The sequence below is a fragment of the Cucurbita pepo genome, chromosome 14 (genome assembly GCF_057944985.1).
Source record: "Cucurbita pepo subsp. pepo isolate OVF chromosome 14, ASM5794498v1, whole genome shotgun sequence".
NCBI classification, from domain to species: Eukaryota; Viridiplantae; Streptophyta; class Magnoliopsida; order Cucurbitales; family Cucurbitaceae; genus Cucurbita; species Cucurbita pepo.
In genome coordinates this window covers 11,810,281-11,833,849 of record NC_141811.1, presented here as the reverse complement: position 1 = coordinate 11,833,849, position 23,569 = coordinate 11,810,281, and the positions used below count along the sequence as shown (strand labels likewise).

The 23,569-nt window shown below is 36.6% G+C and overlaps 4 protein-coding genes across 11 annotated transcripts; 2 read left to right on the top strand and 2 right to left on the bottom strand.

Annotated features, from left to right (window-relative positions):
* Positions 1–4,668: 4,668 nt before the first annotated feature.
* Positions 4,669–6,901, bottom strand: LOC111810511 (zinc finger protein ZAT9-like). The gene has a single exon (XM_023697218.2). It carries the CDS (start codon positions 5,614–5,616, stop codon positions 4,696–4,698), a length of 921 nt encoding a protein of 306 aa, XP_023552986.2. The 5' UTR covers positions 5,617–6,901; the 3' UTR covers positions 4,669–4,695.
* A 2,399-nt stretch (positions 6,902–9,300) lies between these two features.
* Positions 9,301–11,718, top strand: LOC111810543 (Pentatricopeptide repeat (PPR) superfamily protein). Its single transcript, XM_023697256.2, has one exon. It carries the CDS (start codon positions 9,342–9,344, stop codon positions 11,136–11,138), a length of 1,797 nt encoding a protein of 598 aa, XP_023553024.2. The 5' UTR covers positions 9,301–9,341; the 3' UTR covers positions 11,139–11,718.
* Positions 11,719–12,146: 428 nt separating this feature from the next.
* Positions 12,147–14,653, bottom strand: LOC111809723 (uncharacterized). Of its 8 annotated transcripts, none has more exons than XR_002817290.2 (5): positions 14,427–14,653; positions 14,204–14,322; positions 13,502–13,605; positions 12,902–12,943; positions 12,147–12,507 (listed from the first exon to the last, which is right to left on the bottom strand). XR_002817290.2 is itself a non-coding variant. In XM_023696119.2 (4 exons), the coding sequence occupies exons 1-3, from the start codon at positions 14,579–14,581 to the stop codon at positions 12,924–12,926; spliced, it is 294 nt and encodes a 97-aa protein (XP_023551887.2). In that variant the 5' UTR covers positions 14,582–14,653; the 3' UTR covers positions 12,147–12,507; positions 12,902–12,923. The 8 variants fall into 8 exon arrangements, 3 of the variants coding, with proteins under 3 accessions (XP_023551887.2, XP_023551886.2, XP_023551885.2); XR_002817288.2 differs by having other exon boundaries at positions 14,144–14,322; positions 14,427–14,652; XR_015411785.1 differs by lacking the exon at positions 12,902–12,943.
* A 2,264-nt stretch (positions 14,654–16,917) lies between these two features.
* Positions 16,918–23,552, top strand: LOC111810256 (O-fucosyltransferase family protein). The gene is made up of 9 exons (XM_023696909.2): positions 16,918–17,679; positions 17,818–17,908; positions 19,142–19,218; positions 19,414–19,502; positions 19,619–19,808; positions 20,077–20,258; positions 21,807–21,909; positions 22,007–22,335; positions 22,756–23,552. The coding sequence occupies exons 1-9, from the start codon at positions 17,560–17,562 to the stop codon at positions 23,015–23,017; spliced, it is 1,443 nt and encodes a 480-aa protein (XP_023552677.1). The 5' UTR covers positions 16,918–17,559; the 3' UTR covers positions 23,018–23,552.
* Positions 23,553–23,569: the final 17 nt, after the last annotated feature.

Below are 23,569 nucleotides of genomic sequence, written 5' to 3'. Positions count from 1 at the left end.
CTCTCCCCAGCACAAACATTTTAAAAATCTGGAAGCGGGAAAATAAAAGTCAAAGGACAATATCTAAAAAGTCAAAGGAAGATAAAAATAACTAAAAATAAATAGTAGAATTTCAAGATATTTTGTATAACTAAATGAAAACACCGAAATCTTCCCTCCAACTTCAGTCTAAAAAGTTTCCCTCCAATTAACACGTTAAATGGAGCGAAAACAACCCATTCCCCTGTTGCCCAAAGCTTCATCTCCTCGATACCTCGTAAGTTCATCTCGATCTCCGGAACTTTTTCTACTTTTTCTTTATACAGATCGATAATCCAGATATATTTATCTCGTCGCAGATTAAACCAGAGCCGACATCGATTGCAAGCCGAAATCCTTCTATATGTGTAATCTCGCCTCAGCGATCGTTGGATTTATCACATCGGAGCGTGATTTCGACATTGAGGCAAGTAAATTTCATTTTGAATTGCAAATAATTGCCCCTACTATGAAGAAATTATGCTGTTATTTGAGTTTCGTGAATTCACCGATGGATTTCTTCGCTATATTGCGATTTGATTATATTCTTTAGAAGTTCTATCCTCGAGTGGCCATTTCTGATCTCCGCTCTGGTTGAGCTTTGTTGAATAATTTAGTTTCTTCTGAACCAAATTGACCATAGAAGCGACACAATTAGCTTAAGGTCGCTTTTAGATAATTCCCTAGCCACCAGTGATCATATATCCATTAGATTCACAATATTAGACTGTTGAAAGGTATCGATCGAAGGCCAATCCTTCCACACCTGTCTGATAGATTAACAGAGCCCTAGGGCACGAAGAACATTCTCCCCCTTTTGCCAAAGTCAGCAGGGTCAACTCTGAGGAATGTATTGGATAGGTCTCCAAATTTTAAAGTGTTAACAGGTTTTTGAACTTTAATCATGTCTGGTATAAGATTTAAGTGTTAGAAGCATTTTTCGAAGTTCATATATCTTTATTAGACATGAATTTAAGAATTTATAAGTTTACCATATGGTTGGAGTGCATCTGAACATGTTATTTATTGAGTTATACTCGAATCGACTAAAGAGCTTTAATTTTTATAGATATAAAAATACTGAGAAGAGATGAGATGAGGTATATTAAAAGTAAAATAATTGTTGAACTAATGAGCTTGTGATCGTTCGAATCTCTCGAGTTTTTCCTTGGTATGAACATCATCTTATAGAAAACTAGTTTTGATTACTCTTTGGTTTAAGTTAGAAGGCAAGAAGTTTGCTATCCAATGCCAATTTACGAGAATAAACCTGAAATGTGGTCTTCTTCATACACCCATCTTTTACTAAGTTATCATTTCGAATATACCCATTTGCCCGTTTTAGAACAACATGTCTTCTCGAAAGAATACTTCAGGTTAGTGAAGGTCTTCATCTTAGTTTTACATGTTGAACACAAAATTGTTGTGGAAAACATTCATACTTTTATTAAAACCAATAAAAAAGAGATTAGAAGACACTCAATAGAATATTACTATAATTTGCTTTGCTTAAGATTGCTTGAAATGAAAATAGTAAGGTCGAGAGTTATTTATAGTGTAGGCCAGATGATTTATTCCTTAAATATCTGAATATTTATTTGTAAAATACCTAGATATCTTTATTCTTAAAATACCTAAATCATTTTCCTAAATACGAAGATAATGGTCTCGTACAATTATTGAGTTTGATACTATCAGGTTAGTGATCTTTTAACATTATAGAATACATTTAGCTTCAAGATTTGTGGATAATAAAAAGGAAGGGTTCAACAAATGATTCTTTACATATATTCTTAGTCCATGTAACTTGATAAAAGTATATGTTAATTATCCTTCAATTATATTTATTTTTTTCATTTTTTTTTATTTGGCATATGCTATAGTTTTTTAATCAATTTTTATGATTAATTGTCTTTGTTCTTGAAGATTTGAATTTCTTACTTATGTTAAGATGATATATATACTCTCAAGTAATTGAGTTTTTTTTTTCTCGAGATTAACTTTTAGAGTTTTATTTGTGTAATTTGTTGTTAAAGTATAAGGTTTGCTTGTCTTAAGATACACTCTTTGAATTAGTAGACTTAGAAACTCCACATTTTGTATAAGGTATCAACTCATTTATTTGCATCATTCAAAACCCAAGTTTATTTAAATCTAGACTCTTCCAACTTTAAGGTGAAATTAGGCTAAATTTGAATTCAGTGGATGGTCGATCATCTATACCCATTGACTAATACACTAATACAAGTCCTTTTAAGGAATTTTATCTTCCTTCACACGTAGTTCTAAGAAAATTCTTAGGAGATCATCTAACATAAAAGTTTTTCTAGTAAAACACATTTAACCATATAGTTGCTATAGTTGAGCCATTTGAAACAAAGGTGCATCCGATTGGTATAGGTAGTAACCTTTATTTATTTCAAGTTTATCTTCATGATCCTTCAAATTCAAAGGTTTAAAAATGTATAAATTCTATAAAAAAAGTTGCAATATTGCATTTAAGACGGAAAATTGGGCTCGTCTCTTGTTTTATTTTCCATTTAAGATTATAGTTTTAGAAATATTTATGAAAATATTAGAAATATATAAATGTAAAATGTAAAAAGATAATATTAGAAAATGGATATTAATAGATCCAATGCGATGCCATGCGTCGTACAAAACAAACATCCCATAGAAAGCTCTATTGTATTGACCATCATGATTAGACTGAGTATTAAATATTCTTCCAAATTGTCACTTGTCAGCCACTTCGGCGGTGCCCTACCAGTTTTGCATAAACCCTGCCATAACTTTCGCTCACCCAATCACCCTCTCAATTTCCCTTTTTGCCCTCCTCTATTACAATTTTACCCCTACACTGTACAAAATAACCTTCAAACCTAAGCTACCATACTAAATGTTTCAATGGATCTCATTTTTTCATGTTTTTGTTTATAAGTTTGAAGAAATCTTTTAACCCCACCACGTTTTTTATCTAGTGTGATTCAATCTTTTCGCTCAAATTTTACTATCATCCGACAAAAAAGTTTAGAGTACCATTTCTTGATTGATTCCAAATTTAAAATCTCTTGATTTGTCTTTGGGTCTGCGTATTAAGAGCAATTCAAACAAAGAAAGTTTGGTTTGAATTTAGACTTGACCTACTTATCAGCTACTATGTCTGGAAATGGCGCCAGGCAAGGTCTTTGTTGTGTCCCTCTGTTGTGACTTGAATTTGATTTTAACGATCAGCATAGATTGTTGAACATAACTCTTTGTAGGAAACACTACAAGACGTTTCTAGAATACTACTCTTTGTGTTTTTTTGAATGAAAAACTAATAGAGTGGATGAATATTTTTTTTTAGCAGAAATTAGACAATTTATTCTTAAAATTTATCACATTTTCTAAAATATTTAAATTATTTCTTTAAAATAAATATTACAATTATTGAGTTTGACCTTATTGGACTAATGATTATATTTTAATATAGATTTCATGAGACTCGCCCACTATTAAGAAGAAAAAAATCCTGTCATTTTCTTTCTCTACTCAGAGAATCCGCTAGAATATTAATAACGTGCAATTTAGGTTTAGAACAAAACTATGAATACATGCTAACTAAAACACAATTTATATGGCACATGATAATATTTATGCAAAATCTATTATAAAAAAAAAAAAAAAAAAAAAAAAAAAATTGAAGTTCAAACAAAGCCTAGGGTTCATAATGATTTAAGCTTTCCCCATAAAACAAGCACACCCACCACGTTGCAACATTTTATTACTATTATATACTTGTTATGTCAAAGCCTAGGAAGGTTAAATAGAAACTTGGGGATTGCTAGAAATTAGTTATAGCTGCTTCATTTAATACCAAACTTATTAATAAGTTGTTCAAAAACGGAGTAATTTTGATTGGCTTAAAAAAATTTAGAGAGATTCCGACTATATTGTTTGTTTTGGTTAGTTATGTATTGTCACAGTCTCACAGTTTTATCCATACTCTAATATTTCGTTCTCTAACAGTGGAATTTTACAATCCACCCCTCTTGGAGGTCACACTCTAATGTTTTATTCTCCTCTCTGAGACGGAGACACTAATTAGGCATACCGCCTGGTGTCTAGCTTTAATACCATCTGTAACAACCTAAGCCCACCACTAGTTGTCCGCTTTGGCCTTTTACATATTGTCATCAGCTTCACAGTTTTAAAACGCATCCACTAAAGAGAGGTTTTCCACAAATTTACAAAAAAAAAATGTTTCGTTCCTTTCTCTTCCAAGTTCATAATCTAAAATTTAAAATTTAAATAGAATTTTTAGGTATGTCTATTTGTCAATAAACTTTAAAAAATGTGGTTTAAATTTTTTATTTTGTGTCAAAGAGCTAATAAAAAAGTGTTTAATAAAGGGTTCAAACATTTAATTTGTATTCAATAGTTTTTTTCTTAAAAAAAAATTATGGTTCTTTAATCTACTTGTTGGTAGATCTACCAACATAAAATTAAAATTTAAATGTTATAATTATTTAATTTATGAGAATTTGAGCATAAACACATTCAATAAATGTTTTGAACAAGAATATTACAAGCAGGATGAAAATAGAGATTGAACTAAACAAATGTTGAAAATAAAAGAACAAAATATCTCATATGAATCAAATAGTATTTTTAAAAGAAATATATTATAAATGATCATACAAAAGAAACTACACTGTAATCATCTTCTTCCAGTGGAGCTGGCAAATTGAGATCCAAACCGATCTCAAGCTTCCTAGAACTCCCATCAATGGCGGCTCTGATCGAACCCTGTAAATGGGATCTTTTATGTCCCCCTAAAGCTTGTCCAGACCCAAACACTTTACAACAATAACAACATTTAAAGATCTTCCACTCACCTCCATTAATCCCATCTTCTTCCCCTTCATTTCTGCAAACTTTTCTGTGCCCAACCAGAGCCCTGTTCGATCGGAAAGATTTCCGGCATTTCCCACATCGGAAACTTTTCCCCACCGTCATCGGCACCGCCGCCGTGGATTTTTCCGATTCCGGCGTCCGACTCTGTTCCTTCCCCTGTTCCATCGAGAGCATTACGAGACAGATGGCGACGTCTTCCTCCGGCGAGGTGTCGGAGATGGAACTCGCAGGCTCCGACGACGGCGGTGACTCGGACTTGAATCTCCGAGTTCGTTTAGAGCGCCGCCGAGTTGGATTCTTTGACTCGGTTTCGCTTTCTCTGTCTTGGACGGTGGAGATCCAGAGCATTTCTGGATCTGGTGATCTGAGGGTTTTGATGGGATTTTCATGTTCAATGGAGAAAGTGGCTAAATGGGCTTTCATATGGCCGCCTAATGCTCTGCCATTGACGAAGCTTCGAGAGCAGAGCTTGCATTTATGGCTCTCCGCCATTGTTGCTCTGTTACAGAAACAGAGGAGGAAGAAGAAGAAGAAGAAGAAGAAAAAGCTCTGTTTTTTTCTCTGTCTAGGAAGGTGGAGAAGTGAAGGAAGGGATTGAGGGAGTTGAAAAGTGGAGAGAAATGAGTAGGTGACAAGCATTCCTCCACCAAAAAGACATCCACATACCCCAAAGTTATGATTTTTAATGCTTCTTTTCATTTTCCTTCCACATTAGTCCCGGGTCTACACCATCCAGTGTCGGGCTCTTATACCATTTGTAATAGCCCAAACCCACATTCAATGTCTGCCTGTACACCGTCCAGTGTCAAATCATTCGTAGCAGCTCAAGCTCACGTCCAGTGTCTAGCCCTATTATTTGTTACCGCCTAAGCCCACATGCACTGTATAGCTCTACACCGTCCAATATCAGACTATTTGTAACAACCCAAACCCACATCCAGTGTCTGCTTCTACACCGTCCAGTATCAAATCATTTGTAACAGCCCAAACCCACATTCAATTTCTGCTTGTACACTGTCCAGTGTCAAATCATTCATAACAGCTCAAGCCCACGTCCAGTGTCTAGCCCTATTATTTGTTACCGCCTAAGCCCACATGCACTGTATAGCTCTACACCGTCCAATATCAAACTATTTGTAACAACCCAAACCCACATCCAGTGTCTGCATCTACACCGTCCAGTATCAAATCATTTGTAACAGCCCAAACCCACATTCAATGTCTGCTTGTACACCGTCCAGTGTCAAATCATTTGTAACAGCTCAAGCCCACATTCAGTGTCTAGCCCTATTATTTGTTACCGCCTAAGCCCATATCCACTATATGGCTCTACACTATCCTGTATCAAACTATTTGTAACAACCCAAACCCACATCCAGTGTCTGCCTCTACATTGTCTAGTGCCAAATCATTTGTAACAGTCCAAGCCCACGTCCACTGTCTAGCTCTATTATTTGTAACCGCCCAAGCCCACATCCAGTGTATGGCTCTACACCGTCCAATGTCAAACCATTTGTAACAACCCAAACCCACGTCCAATGTCTGTCTCTACTTCGTCCAGTGTCATACCATTTGTAACGGCCCAAACACATGTGGTGTCTGGTTTTGATACCATTTTTAACAGCTCAACCCCACGTCTAGTGTATGACTCTTGTACCATTTGTAAAAGCCTAAACTCACCACTAGCAGATATTGTTCGTTTTGCTCATAAGATATTGTCGTCAGCCTCACTGTATTTAAAAACACGTCTACTAGAGAGAAGTTTCTACACCCTTATAGTAAATGTTTCGTTGATTGATGTAGGATGCGTTCATTTTGATTGTTGCACTTCAAATTTTTGTTCATGTCTTTTTAAAACCTCAATTTTAGTCTCTAAACTTTCAAATAAAAACATATTTTCATACCTATTTATAAAACTTACGGTAACATTTTAATAAATTTAGTGAATAAAGTATCTGTCTTGATATCTAACTTCTCGAAGTATCTCATGTGTTATTGATTAGGGCAAAAACATATGTAACCAAAGTTAATACTCGTTCTTGATGGTTAGATTACCTTGTCGAGCACTACTGCTTTCTCTTAAATAAATCAAACAAACAGGGCTCCTTCGATCTACTCTAGAAACCATCATTGTCGGTGTACTCTATCTCAATTCACCATTTCGAACTTTTATAGAAAGGTTTTTCGTACTATCTTCTTCTACCCATCTCGTAGTGGAAGCTCTTTACCCTCCCGATAACGAGGGCTCTATAGTCTTAGAAAGCACGCAAACGTGCTTTTTAAAAAAAAAAACAAAAAACAAAAAAAAGTAAATAACTATAAAATTTTAATGATGGAGAGTCATTAGGGAAAATATTTTCCTTTAATAAAATTCATTGACTTGTGTTTTAAGCTTTTATTGGAATATTATGATTCAAATAAAGGGCAAATATTAATAATAAGAAAATAATATTAATTCTTCATTGAAAATACAAAATCAAAATTTTAAAATATATATTTAATTAATATTTAATAAATTATTGGGATCTGCTAAACTCATGACTCCATCTACTTTATCGTCTTAGCCCTTTAGAAATATATTTATTTATTGTCGTTGGTGAGGGAAACGAAGAATCCTAAGGATGTAGAAACTTCTCCCTAAGAGACACGTTTTAAAATCATAAGGTTGACGGTGATATGTAACGGGTCAAAGTGGACAATATCTACTAGTGGTGGGCTTGGACTGTTATACTCTCGTTATAATGAATTTGAATGAATTTGCTCCATCTAGGTTGACATCCTATTCTCGAAGGGTGGAAAGTCATTTTAATATACCCGGGAATCGAAAATTAGAGATGTACATATGACTCGATAACCTGACTAATTTGGACTATCCAAGGGTCGAGTTAGATTTTTTCTTTTTCAATTTCGGTTGGGTTGAATTTTTCGAAAATCGAAAATTTGGGTTTATTCGTATTAAGATTACATGTACAGTAGATGCGAAAAAAAAAAGAACAACCGGACAACACAACCAAATCCAACCCTTTCCAACAAAAAAACAAAATGGTATTAGATTAGGTCGTGAACTCTATTCGAGTTGTTCGGGTCACCAACCTGACTAACACGAAATTTCGAGTTACTCCAATCTGTATAAATCATGTTTAGATTGATGGATCGAAAGTAATGTTTTTTGGCTACTCGAGCGCTCGTATGGAACATTTTTGAATTTTGGAAAAAAGTAGGGTCGTAAAAATAAAAAAGGAAGAGTTGGAAGTAGTTAAAAATAAAAGAGGAGAGAGAAAGGGAAGAGAGAGAAAGGAAGTGTGAATTATAATGGCACACAAGTTGTTGGGTTTGTTGCACTTTCTTCCACCCACAAGTCCTTAGATTGTAACATCATGTGATCTTGACTTTATTAATTTCCTCACCAATACTTTTTAATTCAACTATTATGCTAGATCTTAACCGCACGGGTCTCTAAGTTGAACAACCTCTCGTCAATGGAACAATGTAGGCAAGGGAAGTCGGCAAAATGGATCTGTTACCTCGAAAAAGGATTAGCTCTGGGTCCCAGTCTCGAACCCGTCGGCTGTTGGTGGACTGCTTGAGCTGCTCCCACAACGAGGGTGGGTCGCTGCGTGCCGACCGGGGGGACAGACTGGGAACGGCTCCTTTGAGGACCTTTTCCGAATTTAAAATATATAATAAGTAGAGATGTTCATTTATTTCATGAGAATCAGTCTCAAACTAGACAGAAAATCCTTATTTAAACGGAGGATGTGGGAATGAGAAGAGATTTCTAGTCATATATATATATATATATATATATTTTTGATATTAAAGTTAGGTTTAGTACATTGTATTAAGGTTAATTTGGCAATAATAAGATTCACCACCTCTCTATCCTTTTTTCAGCCAATTAGGAATTTTCTTTTTTTAAAAAATATTACAATTTAGAAAATAAAAGGTCTCGGAAAAATACCCGACCCTAGGTTTTGAGTCTAGCTTCTATTTGGTCCTTAAGTTTCAAAATCAAACGTGTTCATGGGTTAGATTGTAACGAGTCGAGTTGTGACATTTTTGTAGACCTAACCCAATTTTTCATATGGTAAATTTTTTCCTCCTTACTCGATAGTTACATGCAGTAAGCCGTTGTTGTTGCCTTTTGCTTACATTCTCATATAACACGAATTTCAATTTCTCAAATCTTGCTCTCAAAATTCTCTTTCGAAATCTCTCTGTCCCTGTTTTTTAAAATTTTTGAACTGAGGCTAGAAGCTCGAGCATACGTCGCTTGGTCGTAGGTGACGCAAGAACGAATAAGCTTAACACACTTGTTGCTTGGGAGTGAGTGGCGCACAATCGCAAGTATGTTGCCATAATAAAAGGGGAAAGAGGGCGAGGGAATTAGAGCATTTTGCGATGCGGAATTGATATGGAAAATTATGCAAAGACCCTTCTCTACCAAATTACAATTATACCTACAAACACAAAACCCACTGCTTCAAAAATCTGCCGCCACAATCTCAATTCAAAATGCCTGCAATTTTCAGCCATGTTTCTCGACCAATTACCAAGATCCATGGACCAGCTTCCGAATGGTTCTTGCCGGTGGCGGCCGCACCGCCGAGTTGGCTCTAGCCGAGGCCTTTCAGGCGCTCAAATGCAACCCAAATGGCTACGCTCTGGTTCAACTGGTTCGAGCCTGCACCACCCACGCCTGGGATTCCTGTGGTCACCAGCTTCACAGCTACATTTTGCGATCTGGGTTTGCCTCTAATGTCTTCGTGGGTACAGCCATGGTAAATTTCTATGTCAAAAGTGAGTCCTTTGATAGTGCCCATAAGGTGTTTGATGAAATGCCTCAACCAAATTTGGTTTCTTGGAACTCTTTGATTTTTGGTTATGTGCACTGTGGACAGTTTCGCAATGCTTTGTCTTCGTTTATTCAGCTTGATGGGTCTGAAAATCTCGTGGATTCATATTCTTTGTCTGCAGCTATGAGTGCCTCTGGTCAGCTGGGTTGGCTGATATTGGGTCAGTCGATTCATTCAAAAGCTGTAAAGCTTGGGCTAGAAAACAATACAATTGTTGCTAATTGTTTGATTGACATGTATGGAAAATGCGAGTCTTTTGAAGAGGCAGTTAAAGTGTTTAATGACATGATTGATAAGGATACAATTTCATGGAATTCAGTTATTGCAGCCAGTGCTAGAAATGGAAGGCTAGAACAGGCGTCGAGTTATTTACGACAGATGCCTCGACCCGATACTATATCATATAACGAACTGATAAATGGTTGTGCTCAATTTGGAGATATTGAAGAAGCTGTAGAAATTCTATCAACGATGGATAGTCCAAACTCTTCATCTTGGAATGCAGTGTTAACAGGATATGTTGATAGGGATGAGGCATGGAAGGCTTTGAGTTTCTTCACTAAGATGCACTCGTGCAACATCGGCATGGATCAATTCACATTTTCAAGCATTTTGAGCGGCGTTGCAGGGCTCTCGGCACTGACATGGGGTTCGTCAATCCATTGTTGCATAACTAAACGTGGTTTAGATACATTGACTGTCGTTGGTAGCGCCTTAATCGATATGTACTCCAAATGTGGGCATGTGAACTATGCTGAAATGATATTTCAGTCATTGCCCAAGAAGAACTTGGTGTCTTGGAATGCAATGATCTCGGGTTTGGCTCGAAATGGCAAAACGATGGAAGTGATCCATCTTTTCGAGAAGTTAAAGACGATGAAAGATGTAAAACCTGATAGCATCACATTTCTTAGCCTTCTACTATCATGTTCAGATAACCAGGTTCCATTGGAGACCACAATGCAGTACTTCAAATCTATGATTGAGGATTTTGGTATCAAACCAACTGTTGAGCATTGTTGTACTATGGTTAGGCTAATGGGACAAAGAGGGGATGTTTATAGAAGTAAGAAGCTGATACATGAATTAGGGTTCGATTCGAACGGGTCGGTTTGGCGAGCTCTTTTGGGTGCTTGTGCTGTTTGGAAGGATTTGAAACTAGCAAAGGTAGCAGCTGCAAAAGTAATAGAATTAGGAGCTGCTGATGATTATGTACATGTTATGATGTCTAACATATTGGCATCTCATGGAAAATGGAGAGATGTGAGAGAAGTTAGGGAGGTGATGAGAAAGAAAGGGGTTAGAAAGGAAACTGGATATAGTTGGTTGATCGAGATGGAAAACGAAAATTCTTCATCAAACTAGTTCAAAGTCTAACAAAGAATTAGGTACAACAGATTTTTTTCTTCTTTTGCCTAAAGCTTCCAAGTTTCTAGTGAGAATACTATTAATGGATTTGTTATAACTAAGTTGTCTTCTAGTTCAACAACTTCTGACCACTTGAGTAAAAAATATGAGATCTCACATCGGTTAGAGAAGAGAACGGAATATTCTTTATAAGGGTGTGTAAACCTGTCTCTACCACAGACGTATTTTAAAAACTTTGAGAAGAAGTCCAACAAGTAAAGCCCAAAGAGGACAATATCTGCTAACGGTGGACTTGGGCTATTGCAAATGGTCTCAAAGTCCAACACCAAGCGATGTGCCAGTGGATTTGGGGGGTCTCGAGATGGGAATGAATGCTAGCAAGGACGCTTGTCTCCAAAGGATTTGGGGGGTCCCGAGATGGGAACGAATGCTAGCAAGGACGCTTGTCTCCAAAGGGGATGGATTGTGAAATCCCACATTGATTAAGGAAAACGAAACATTCTTGATAACTGTAAAAACCACTCTCTAGCAGACGCATTTTAAAAACCTTGAGGAAAAGGGGGGGGGGAGGGGTCCCGAGATGGGAACGATTCCTAGCAAGGACGCTGGTCCCCGAAAGGGATGGATTGTAAAATCCCACATTGATTAAGGAAAATGAAGCATTCTTCGTACCTGTAAAAACTTCTCTCTCTAGCAGACGCATTTTAAAAACCTTGAGGAAAAGCGGGAGGATCTCGAGATGGGAACAAATCCTAGCAAGGATGCTGGTCCCCAAAAGGGATGGATTGTAAAATCCCACATTGATTAAGGAAAACGAAACATTCTTCGTAAGTGTAAAAACCTCTCTCTAGCATACACATTTTAAAAACCTAGAGGAAAAGCCCAAAGATGACAATGTGTGGGCAACAAAATTAAGATCATGAATGACAATTTACCGGCCAACGATCTCTTCGTGTACAAGATTATTTCCCAACAAACCTTTCGTGTTAGAATGTCTTAAGCTCGTAGTACAAAATATGGCATGCCTTATTGTCTAGGAGTAAGCAAAACAGCCCCCCATTTGTCTACAAGAAATACTATACCACAAACAAAGGAAAATAGTATGATGTCTATTGTATGACAAATATCAAACAACAATGGCAACAAAGGCGAAAATATGATGTCCTGAGTTGCCGGTAAGCACTAGAATCACTATATTCTTATTTCAACACATTCTGTCGTCTGGAAGAATCAAAACTAGTTAACCAAATTGAGCAGTAATGATCACAGTACGTAAATGAAATCCACAACACCATGGCCGACATCCCCTTGACGACACTGCAACAATCATCCCAAAGAAGTCACCTTGGAACTGATAAGCCCAGCTCTGCAGCCACAGAATATGAATAAATAAGAAAAAACGGACTACGAACATCGGTAGAAATTCTACTGGGAATGAAGTCCAAAATGCAATATGACTCGTATCGTATCTCAGTCAATGCAATTGATGCAGCCATCTAGTTCTACAGTTGCAAAGAAAACCATACAGTAGAGTCAACAATGCCAACTGATACATGATCCTCAGGTAATTATAGATTTTTCTTTAGTTAGATAGTTGTTCGGTAAGATTAATCGAGGTATGCAGAAATTGGCACGGGAATAAGGGAGTAAAGGTTTCATTACATTTACAGTAGGTAAATCAAAGGAACCCAGAACTAACATCTACGGAACCTTTACACATCACATTTCTAGATTAGTGAAGCATAGAGTGACTGACCCACCTTCAAAAACAGCAAATATGTCTCACGTACCATCAATTGCATCTGGGGCAATGAGAAGTTATGTCATATAGATTATTTGATAAAAGAAATTAATGGGTTGAATGATAAGAACAATCATAAGATTATTTGTGAGTCACAAACATGATGTAAACAAAAATGATGCGGATCACCGAACATTCGAAGCTTTGTTCACATAACGGAGATACAATAAACTAAGACTATGGACAGGACTGGATCATCCCTTTACTCCAATGTAACGATCTCCATGAGAATAGAACAGACTCTTGTCGAGATAATTTCTTTTTCAGGATGATGATAACTAGAGTGAAGCTGATCAATGGGCAAACCTAATTTGTCATTCCATTCTCTTAAATTTGGAGGTTTATTTTCAAGTAAAAAGTATTCTAAGAGAAACTCCTAAGATTTAAAGATTCAGGAATTGATTACTACTAAATGAGAAAGTGTGTGACTCAAACTTTTCATAAGGAAATTAAAAGTGGCGCCAACCCACCACTGACAGAGACCACTAGTTCCTAACAGTGATAGAAATCTGAATATCATCGACATTTTAGGACTACGATGAGATGATTAGTAATGTACTTGTAATCGATTCACTGCACCATAATCAGAAGGCTCCATAAACTTCCAATCTATTTCTTTATGCATCATAATCGATTCGCATATTGACATTCGATATTATGTGCCTGCAGGAACCAAATACTCCAGTCAGTTTCAAGGTCCCCAGTCAACAACCAAAGTCTTTCTATTCATTCAATCCTTATCGTTCTACAACTAATTTTACTCGAGAAATTGACCAACCGAACTGGGGACAAAAGTTGAAACCAATAAACAACGAAACTAGATACTGAACACAAGGACCAAACCTACCATGGTTTTACTTCCTGGGATGGTTAACTTTGAAATTCTTGCTTAGCCTCCCATCTTCTACATAAGTTGATCGACACCCTCCTAGAGTATAGGTAACAATCCAGTATTCTAAACTTCCAAACTAAAATTGCACCGATTTATAACAGAATGACGTCAAAGAAAACCCCCGAGAATATCAAATGTGTGATCACGGAATATGGTTGATACTTCCTACATAATCTCCAAGATTTTCGGAACAATACACCAATATCCAAGAGAACAAGAATCAGCAAATACCAACACAAGGACACTGAAAGACAACTATAGCGCAAGAAAAGGAAATGTCCGCATATAATGCATAAAAAAGCTACTCACACTTCAAAAGGAAGTACAATATTTCATGTTAGAGGCTGGGAGAGGTGCAGCAGAGAGTACCCTGAGAAAGCGCACGACAACTCCTCGAATTTGTACTCAGACACGAAATCATTCTCGCTCCAGCAACCGCGTTGTGAAAAGGCAAAAGAGATTGCACGCATCCCAGCTCCGACGGGGCCCTAGTAGTAGATCAAGAAGTTTTGAAAAAGAACAAACAAAATATTGAAACAACTCACAACAAGATACACAAAACAAGAAGAAATGAAAGGATAACCAGACTTACTTGGCGAGCGAGAACCGGCGAACAGATGGTGCAGTGGAATTGAAAGGTAAAGTGAACGGAGAAGATGAAGCTTTGGGCGGCGAATTTGTACGAACAACTGTTCTGATGGAGGATTGAGAGATTCTGCTCGCAATTCTTCGGCATGCGGAAGCCATGAAAGAAGATGAGAGATCTGTAAATTCTGCAAGAAACGACTGACCTGAAGGGGTTAAGGGTTTTAGAACTGTAATAAAATAAAATTCATTTAAATTTTGAAAAAAGAGAGAGATGGGCTGGGCTTTCTGAATTGGGCTGGGCTTTCTAAATTGGTCTGGGCTTTCTGAATTGGTCTGGGCTTTCTAAATTGGGCTGGGCTTTCTGAATTGTGCTGGCCCAACCCATCTTCCTTTGTAGTTTGCAGTTCAAGGCCCTAAACCCATTTAGTTTCATATTTATAATTCTTTTCCATTAATTTTTCATTTTCTTTCGTTTTTATCAAAATTCAAAATTGAGTAAAATTATTAATATGGTAATTTAAATTAATAAAAATATTACTAAACATTGCACTTTTATCTCAAAAATACCCGAAACCTTCAAAATTTTCAATAATACCCTTACCCTTACAAAAATACCCTTTAATTGTTCAAAAAATATCCCGAGTTTTTCAAATTTTCATTAATACCTTTAAACTTTTTAAAAAATTTAAAGAAAACACCTTTAATATTTTTTTAAAAAAAATTAAAAACACTTTTAAACTTTTTTTTAAAATATTAAAAAATAAATTTGCGGTTATGATCACGTTTAAAAAATATTCATGAATTTTTTAAAATAAGGTTAAAAGGTTCGGAAATAATTTATGAGACGTCCAGTTTCGTCCATAATATTGACAATAAAAACTTTTTTGACTTTTTTTTTATTAAAATAAAATGTGTTAATGCTACTTTTAAAATTTAGCAGGCGGGTATTTTTTAAACATAGTACTAACCGTAATTTTAAATAAAAAAAATTAAATGAAACATAAAATAAATATTTTTATTAATTTAGCATTTACCAATTTTTGATTTTTTTTTTTATTATTGTTATTTTCAATTCACCTATATATATATAAATTAATTATTAAAAAAATATTAATAATCAGTTTTTAGGGCTTAACATCGCATTAATGTGAATGAGACATGTATCACATGACATACTCTAAACTGAACACGTACATCATAAATAATATGAACGACATTATTGCAAGTAATTTTTATACGACAATATTCATAATCTAAGCATGTGACCACGTACCCATACATACATTAATAATAATGGAGGACCCATAAAATATGTAACGTGTCATGTATTTAAGCTTGCAACATGTTTCATTATTTTGTGGGGTAGACTCCTTTGAATGAACTTCACTTTAACTCTCGGGTTTCTACAAACAAAGGGGTTATCCTCTCTATTGAGCTCGATTTCGATTTAGTATCCTATTTATTCAGGACGGACAGTGTAAACTCTAATTCGATTCCAAAGATCTAATCGTTCGGGTCCGCTCTTATGTAGCTTAAGTATTAATTGTGACAACATGTACCGTCATTAAATGTGTGACCTAAAAGATTAATTGTGAGATCCCATGTCGGTTGTAGAGGGGAACAAAACATTCCTTATAAGGGTGTGGAAACCTTTCTTTATCAGAGTGTTTAAAATCATGAGACTGATGATGATATGTCATGGGTCAAAGCGGATAATATTTGCTAGTGGTGGGCTTGGACTGTCACAAATGGTATCACAGCGGGACACCGGGTGGTGTGCTAGCGAACGCTAGCTCCCAAAGGAAGTGGATTGTGAGATCCCACATCAATCAGAGAGAGTAAGGAAACATTCCTTATAATGGGTGTGAAAACCTCTCCTTAGTAGATGCATTCTTCGATTATGAAACTGATAATACTAATAATATATATATATATATAAAGTATTAATTTTTTTTAATAAATATTTAATTACTTGTATTTAATAAGTTTCTGAATTAAATAAAAAAAATCAAATAAATCCCTATAATCTCATATTTATTTAGATCTCTTACCATATTCGACCATTTTTAATTAAATAAATTTATTTAATATAATTTTTTTTATTAGACATAATAAATTTAGTAACTTTTAGAAATAAAATAAAAAATAAAAAAATATTTAATAATTTTTAAAAATGTATGAGCTAAACTAGAAATTAAAAATTAACCATTTATTCAATTTATTATTATATAGACAAAACAAAATTATAATTTAATTTAAGAAAAAATTTAAATTTAAAAATTCGTTAAATTTTCAATTTTATTTTTAAAAAATTTCAATTTAATTTATATGACTGAATTAAATATTTTTAAAAAAGGTTAAATATATGAATTTATTTATTTGTCGGTTAAGAAAAAAAATGAAAAATGAGGGTGAAATCTCAATTTTGCCCTCAGGTAAAATGGAAAATTACCAAAAGGGCGTCGGCAATATTGGACTGCCGTCAGTCAGGTGGGTGAGTGATCTTCATCGGGTTTCCTTTTCCTTATAAGGCGGACTGAAAAACCCATTTCTCCTTCCTCCCGTTTCCAGTTATCGATCGCCTTCGCTTGAATCACCATTTTCACTTTCATTTCTCTTCAATAATTTCAATTCCCTTTGTAAATCCGCCATTTTCCCCCATTTTCTCTGCTCTAATGTAACCCATTTCGGAATTCCCACCATTTTCTCTGCTCCGATTCAATCCCACGCTCTGTTCCGGCCGATCACGATTTCTTGGGTTTCTACTTGAAGTTTAGCGGCCACAGAGCCCCAATTTCCATACCCTCGTGCTCGCATTTGCATTTGCATCAACATTCTTTGCGTCATTTGTCCCTTTCTCATCGATTACGGTTTGATTTTCTCTCGCATTCTTCATAAACTCGGAACATTCGGGGATTTCGAGTATGGGTTTTGGTGTTATAATGCTTGTTTGATTGTTCTGGAGGTGGGTTTCATTGGGCGTGGCGAAAGCTTGGAGGTTTTGCTTGATATCAGCGAACCTGGCTCTGTTACAGCCGCAGAGTAGTGGGAATGGCTATGCTTTTAGTAGCAAGAATGTACTGTCGAGATCAACGGGGGCGACATCGGCGCAGAGGAAGGCGACGTTTTCTTGGTCGATGTTGTGTGGTTTGATGCTGTTTGCGTTGGGTTTAATTTCGTTGTTTACGGGCCATGTCGCTTCTGATCTTGAATGGTACTCTCAGCACTTAGTTAACAGGAGGCTCTACTCTAAGCTGGTAATTCTAGTCTGTTTATCTCTGCGCGTTGTGTTTATCATGGGAAATTGTTTGGGGTTTACTCTAAACATACTCGTTGGATGAGCGGATTAGTTCAGCAACAGTTCACTGAAGTTCATCATTGATTTGAATTTCTAGGAGGAAGCTCGTCATAGGGCGATCAATATCTGGGAGTCTAAGCTTTCGAAGAACTATTATGGATGCAGCAAAAGAAGCCCACGTTTTGCTTGTAAGTTGACACAGACAATTACAATCCTTCTCTGTTGGATTTTGACGTTTCTTTTGTAATTGGGTGTTCTTATTTTGAGTTGTTTGTTCATTTTGTGATCTCATTTCAAAATGATTTGATTCCTTGAAGGTGTCAATTTGGAAAGCTGAAATTCCTATTAAGGCTTTTAGGAGAAGGGTTTAATTGATAATGGCTACTATGGCGTCTGTATGTCTGTTAATTCCTGAAGGATTTGTTGGGATTAGTAGTGCTATTGCCTTTTTTTCCTTTTTTGGTATAGGTTACCAAGAGAATTATATATATAGATACCACTTGTCACAATTGCACTTTTCTTGGCAACGGACTTTGCGATTGTGCGGCACTCACTTCTCAACAGAAAGTGAGTTAAGCCAATTTGTATTCGCGTTGCCTACGGCCAGGCAATGTATGCTCAAGCCTCTGGCCCCGATTTGAGAAGAAGGTTTTAAAAAACAGGGGCAAAGAGATTTTGAAAGAGAGTTCGAAAGCAAGGTTGAGTGAGAGATTGAAAACGGTATTATATAGCATGCAAGCAAAGATAACAACAACGACTATAACTTTTCGGGTAGGGAGAATTAGACAACTAGTCACATTCCCCTATAGTACATTTTGAGGCGATTCAGTTTTGGCAAGCCAAGACGTGATTTCGCCGAACGGTCATACAAAATTAGGGGAGAAATCATGTCTAGGCTATATATATATATATAGTTAAGGGTTTATTTCTTTATACCTCTATATTTTTCGTGATTACCTTGGGTTCTTTGGACTGCTGGCATAATGCCTCTATTATCTTGGCTACTAGTTAAATATATGCTGTTCTTTAAATATACGAACAGAAAGGGGACGGTAATGCTTTCTTTTCAGGTATGGTTATCTTCATGCCACCCAAGTTTTTATTTTTCTGTGTGTGGCATTCTTTGTTCAAAATATTAGGTGTCTACTTCTTACCAAGAATCGCCTATCTACGTTTCCGTACTCTCTACTTTAATCGCCTGCTAATTTTTTGTCATGTGCAACGAAGAAATGGGATGATTCTAGTTCTGTTTTGCAAAATCTTTTCAAGGAACATCTAGCTTTTGGTGGACTGTATTAAGAATTTAAACTCCTCGATCTATGGCATGGTCGTTAATTTGTTATTCAACTGATTAGCATTTGACAGACCGTTCATTCTGTTGATATGTCTAGAATCTGATGTGGGTATTAACTCCGTTTCAGCTGCTGTTAAGGAGAGGTCGTCGAATGGCTACTTGCTTATTGCAACCAGTGGAGGCTTGAATCAGCAAAGAACAGGAGTAAGTGATTTCCTTTCTTTCTTTCTGTCTTGGAATGTAGAGTGGAAAATATAATGGCTAAATAACTTTTTATACCTTATCATGATCAAGTTGCATATTTGTCTATCAACGTCAGGTTCCAAAAGGTTCTTCCGTCGAAATTTTCCAGTTATTTGTTATCTTCAAAGTTAACGTGAATGCATTTCTTTTTCTTAGATAACAGATGCTGTGGCGGTTGCCCGTATCCTTAACGCTACCCTTGTGGTACCTGAATTGGATCATCATTCCTATTGGAAGGATGATAGGTATTTAAAGAAGATTGGCCTCTTGAGTTGTTGCTTTAACCTTTTTCCTAATATTTTCTATTTTTAATGATATTATCTGTTTATGATTGTTTATGCACATCCGTCTTGGCGTGCAGTGGCTTTGTCGATATTTTTGATGTTGGTTGGTTCATTTCCTCTCTCTCGAAAGATGTGACTATTGTTAAGAGAGTTCCTGATAAAGTTATGCGTGCCATGGAGAAACCTCCCTATACCATGCGTGTCCCTAGAAAATCAGAGCCCGAATACTATCTTGATCAAGTTTTGCCTATACTTTTAAGGAGACGTGTAAGACCGCTTCACTAACATTTGCTAATGCATTCAGAGCTTTTTTTCTGAAAGTTAATTGTTTCATACGTTTTTGCGCACCACTTAAAGATGTTTCTTTGTAAAATGCACAAGGTTTGGTACTCTCGTACTTTCGACCTGAAGTACTCGTGTTGAAATTGTATCGTGGTGACATTAAAATATCAGTGTTGCGATTGATTTCTTGCCATATTGAAATTTCGGTTTGATGTCATCACTAAAGCGAGAAATTTGTGATGTAAATCTGCAGGTTGTCCAGTTGACAAAGTTTGATTATAGACTTTCGAATATTCTTGACGAAGATCTACAGAAGCTGCGTTGTCGAGCGAATTATCACGCTTTAAAATTTGTGAAACCTATTGAAGATCTTGGTCACAAACTTGTGAAGAGAATGAGGAAGATGGCGAAACGTTACATTGCCATTCACTTGAGGTTTACTCTCCCTTACCTTATTTAGAATTTTGTTCATATATTTTGCAAAACGCCACTTGGTCCTTCCCTATAGTTTTGTTCAGTATTTGCAGCATCAGTCATCTTCCAATTATTTAAATTCGTTTTTCGTCATAAATAAGAAGCACGAACAGATAACGCTTTTCGCGTAAGAAAAGTGTTTCTTGGTCTGAACTTGACCGTACTGATAATCTGTTGATCATAGATATAAGATGTAGATGGGCACTATTATTCTTATCACCTACATGATCTTATTGCATTGTAGACTACCCAATTATCATCATAAGCTTGAACACTTAACAGAAGGATAAAAGGAGACCTCCATCTGTACAAGTTCTAAAAAGCTATACAAAACCTTTTACTTAAAACTTCAAATGTGATATCCCACACCGGTTGGGGAGGAGAACGAAATACCCTCATAAGGGTGTAGAAACCTCTCCCTACCAGACGCGTTTTAAAGGCTTGAGGGAAAGCCCAAAGAGGACAATATCTATTAGCGGTGGGCTTGAGCTGTTACAAATGGTATTAGAGCTACGGACGATGTGCCAGCGAGGAGGCTGTTTCCCGAAGGGGGTGGATTTGGTGGGGGTCCCACATCGATTGGAGAAAGGAACGAGTGTCAGTGAGGACGCTTGGCCCTGAAGGGGGGTGAATTGTGATGTCTCACATCGGTTGGGGAGGAGAACGAAACACCCTTTATAAGGGTGTGGAAACCTCTCCCTAGTAGATGCGTTTTAAAGCCTTGAGGGAAAGCTCAAAGAGGACAATATCTGCTAGTAGTGGGCTTGGGCCGTTATATCAAATAACTAGAACTAAAAAATCATTAGAAAGGTTGGAAGTAACTAAGGCTTACCGCATTAAATGTGCTAATTTCCTCATTGGTGGACACTTGGTAGACGTCTTCTTAAAAAACCTCCTTTTACATCTCAATATCATGTCTCAATGATCTTGATCTTGCCTGTTTAAAAACCACTCCTCTCTTTATATATGGTGGATACCAAGCATTTCTCTTGAGAATCCTTACATCGTGAGTTGAACGCCAACTTAAACCCAAGCAGCCCAAGAAACATGGCATTTGTTTATTCTCTCAATGATAGTTTGCCTAATTCTAGGGCCTTGGTAACCTCCTTTTTTTATTGTATATTTCATTGATCTATGAAATATCTCTGTTTCTAGAAAAAAGAAAACAAACTTGGAACTTGCTACAGATACTGTGAGAGAATGGAAAGTGAACTATTTAAATGCTATTGGTCCTTATATCACTCAAACAAACTCATCTTTTGTGGCATATGGTGTTTTAATAGGATTATTTTGGTATACGTAAATGGCGATGATAAATAATTTCGATGTCTTTCCCTTTTTGTTTTAATGATCGGATTTCATAGAGTTCGAAGGGCGATGATTACTGATCTTTGTGGAATAGTTGGTTGGATTGGATGACAAACTATCTGTAGTCCTTTTTCTGAGATGACTGATGAGAAGCTAATAGTTTTTGTTTCTTCATAAATGTACCAATTGTTTTGTTTATAGGTTTGAGCCTGATATGCTAGCCTTTTCTGGATGTTACTACGGAGGAGGTGAAAAGGAAAGGCGTGAACTGGGCGAAATTAGGAAGCGATGGGAAACGTTACCTGTGAGTAGTATTCCGTAGAACTCTGTATATTTGGACATGTACGATCGATCAGCAATTAGCGAGTGGCTGTGCCTAAAATATCTGTTTTGTTTTACAGGATGTAAGTGAAGAGGAGGAAAGGAAGAGAGGGAAATGCCCACTTACACCCTACGAAGTCGGTCTGATGCTACGAGCACTTGGTTTTAGAAACGACACTTATATTTATGTTGCGTCTGGTGAAATATATGGTGGAGAAGAAACTCTGAAGCCTCTTAGAGAACTTTTCCCAAATTTCTATACCAAGGAGATGCTTGTTAATGCAGAGCTGAAACCCTTTCTTTCATACTCTTCCCGTCTTGCTGCCATTGACTACATCGTATGCAACGAGAGTAACGTATTTGTCACTAATAATAACGGAAACATGGCGAAGATTCTTGCTGGCGAAAGGTACAAACTTATTCTTTTTCTATATTTACGGCATCATTATCAAGAACGAGATTATTTTACTTGTTATCTAGAGTTTGAAAAGGCAGTCTCTTTCGATCTTCCTCTGCTATCTCCTCCCTGACCCTCTTACCATAAGTTCTATATGTTTCTTGGGTTGCTGTTAAATGAGAAGATTCATATGCAAACTCTCGATACCCAAAATGAGAAGATTCATATGCAAACTCTCGATACCCGAAATGAGAAGATTCGTAAGTTCTATAGTTTTTTGTAGAAGGAATTACTCTAGTGGTTCTAGCAATCAGCCATCCGTAACAAGAGGCGGTTTCGCAACTTTTGTTCTAAGAAAATAACCGAGCGTCTACAACCTTTGTTCATTCCATCTCGACTTGCTAACACTGAGCCATGATTTGTGCATTTTAGGAGGTATTCAGGTCATAAGAGGACGATTAGGCCAAATGCAAAAAGACTGAGCGCTTTGTTCATGGAAAGGAACAAGATGGATTGGGAGACATTCGCCAGAAAGGTGAAGACTTGCCAACGAGGGTTCATGGGTGAGCCTGATGACTTGAAACGTGGTAAAGAATTTCATGAATTTCCTGATTCCTGTATTTGTGAGAAACCTTCCCATCAAAAAATTAAAGAAGATGAAGGCAACAATCACCATGATTTGCAAAAGGAATAGTGGAAAACAGAAGCTTGGTGGAGTTCAAATATGTGTATGGGGGCAATTTTTATCATGCCGACCCTATCGATGTTATATGAAGTTCGATCACCCCTGTCGTCTTCGTCCCATGGTATAGTAAGTTTGATCAATTGTTCATAACTTAGTTCTTTTTCCATAATATCGAGTATGTATAGATGTGTAGTTCTGTCTAAAACGTGCTGCTTTTGCTTCTGCTGCTGCTGCTCTAGTCTCTTATGTGCAAGCTAACACCCGCTGCCCCCTCCTGATTCGTTTTATTAGTTTGTCGAATTATGATATATGAGCTGAACCTACGAGGCGCAATGACTGCATACAGTTCGAATCGACAACGTGCTCGATACAGACAGCCGAATTGATGCCAGTGTTACTGACTCCATGTGATTGAGCCTGTCACTATTTGTGAGCCTAAGGCAATATTGTTATTTTTATCTTTGTTTCTCATCTCAATGTAACTTGTAGTTTTAGAAGTTTTTTTGTTTACATGCAAACATAATGGATCATTTTAGTTTGCCTAGTTCTGGTCTCTAAATT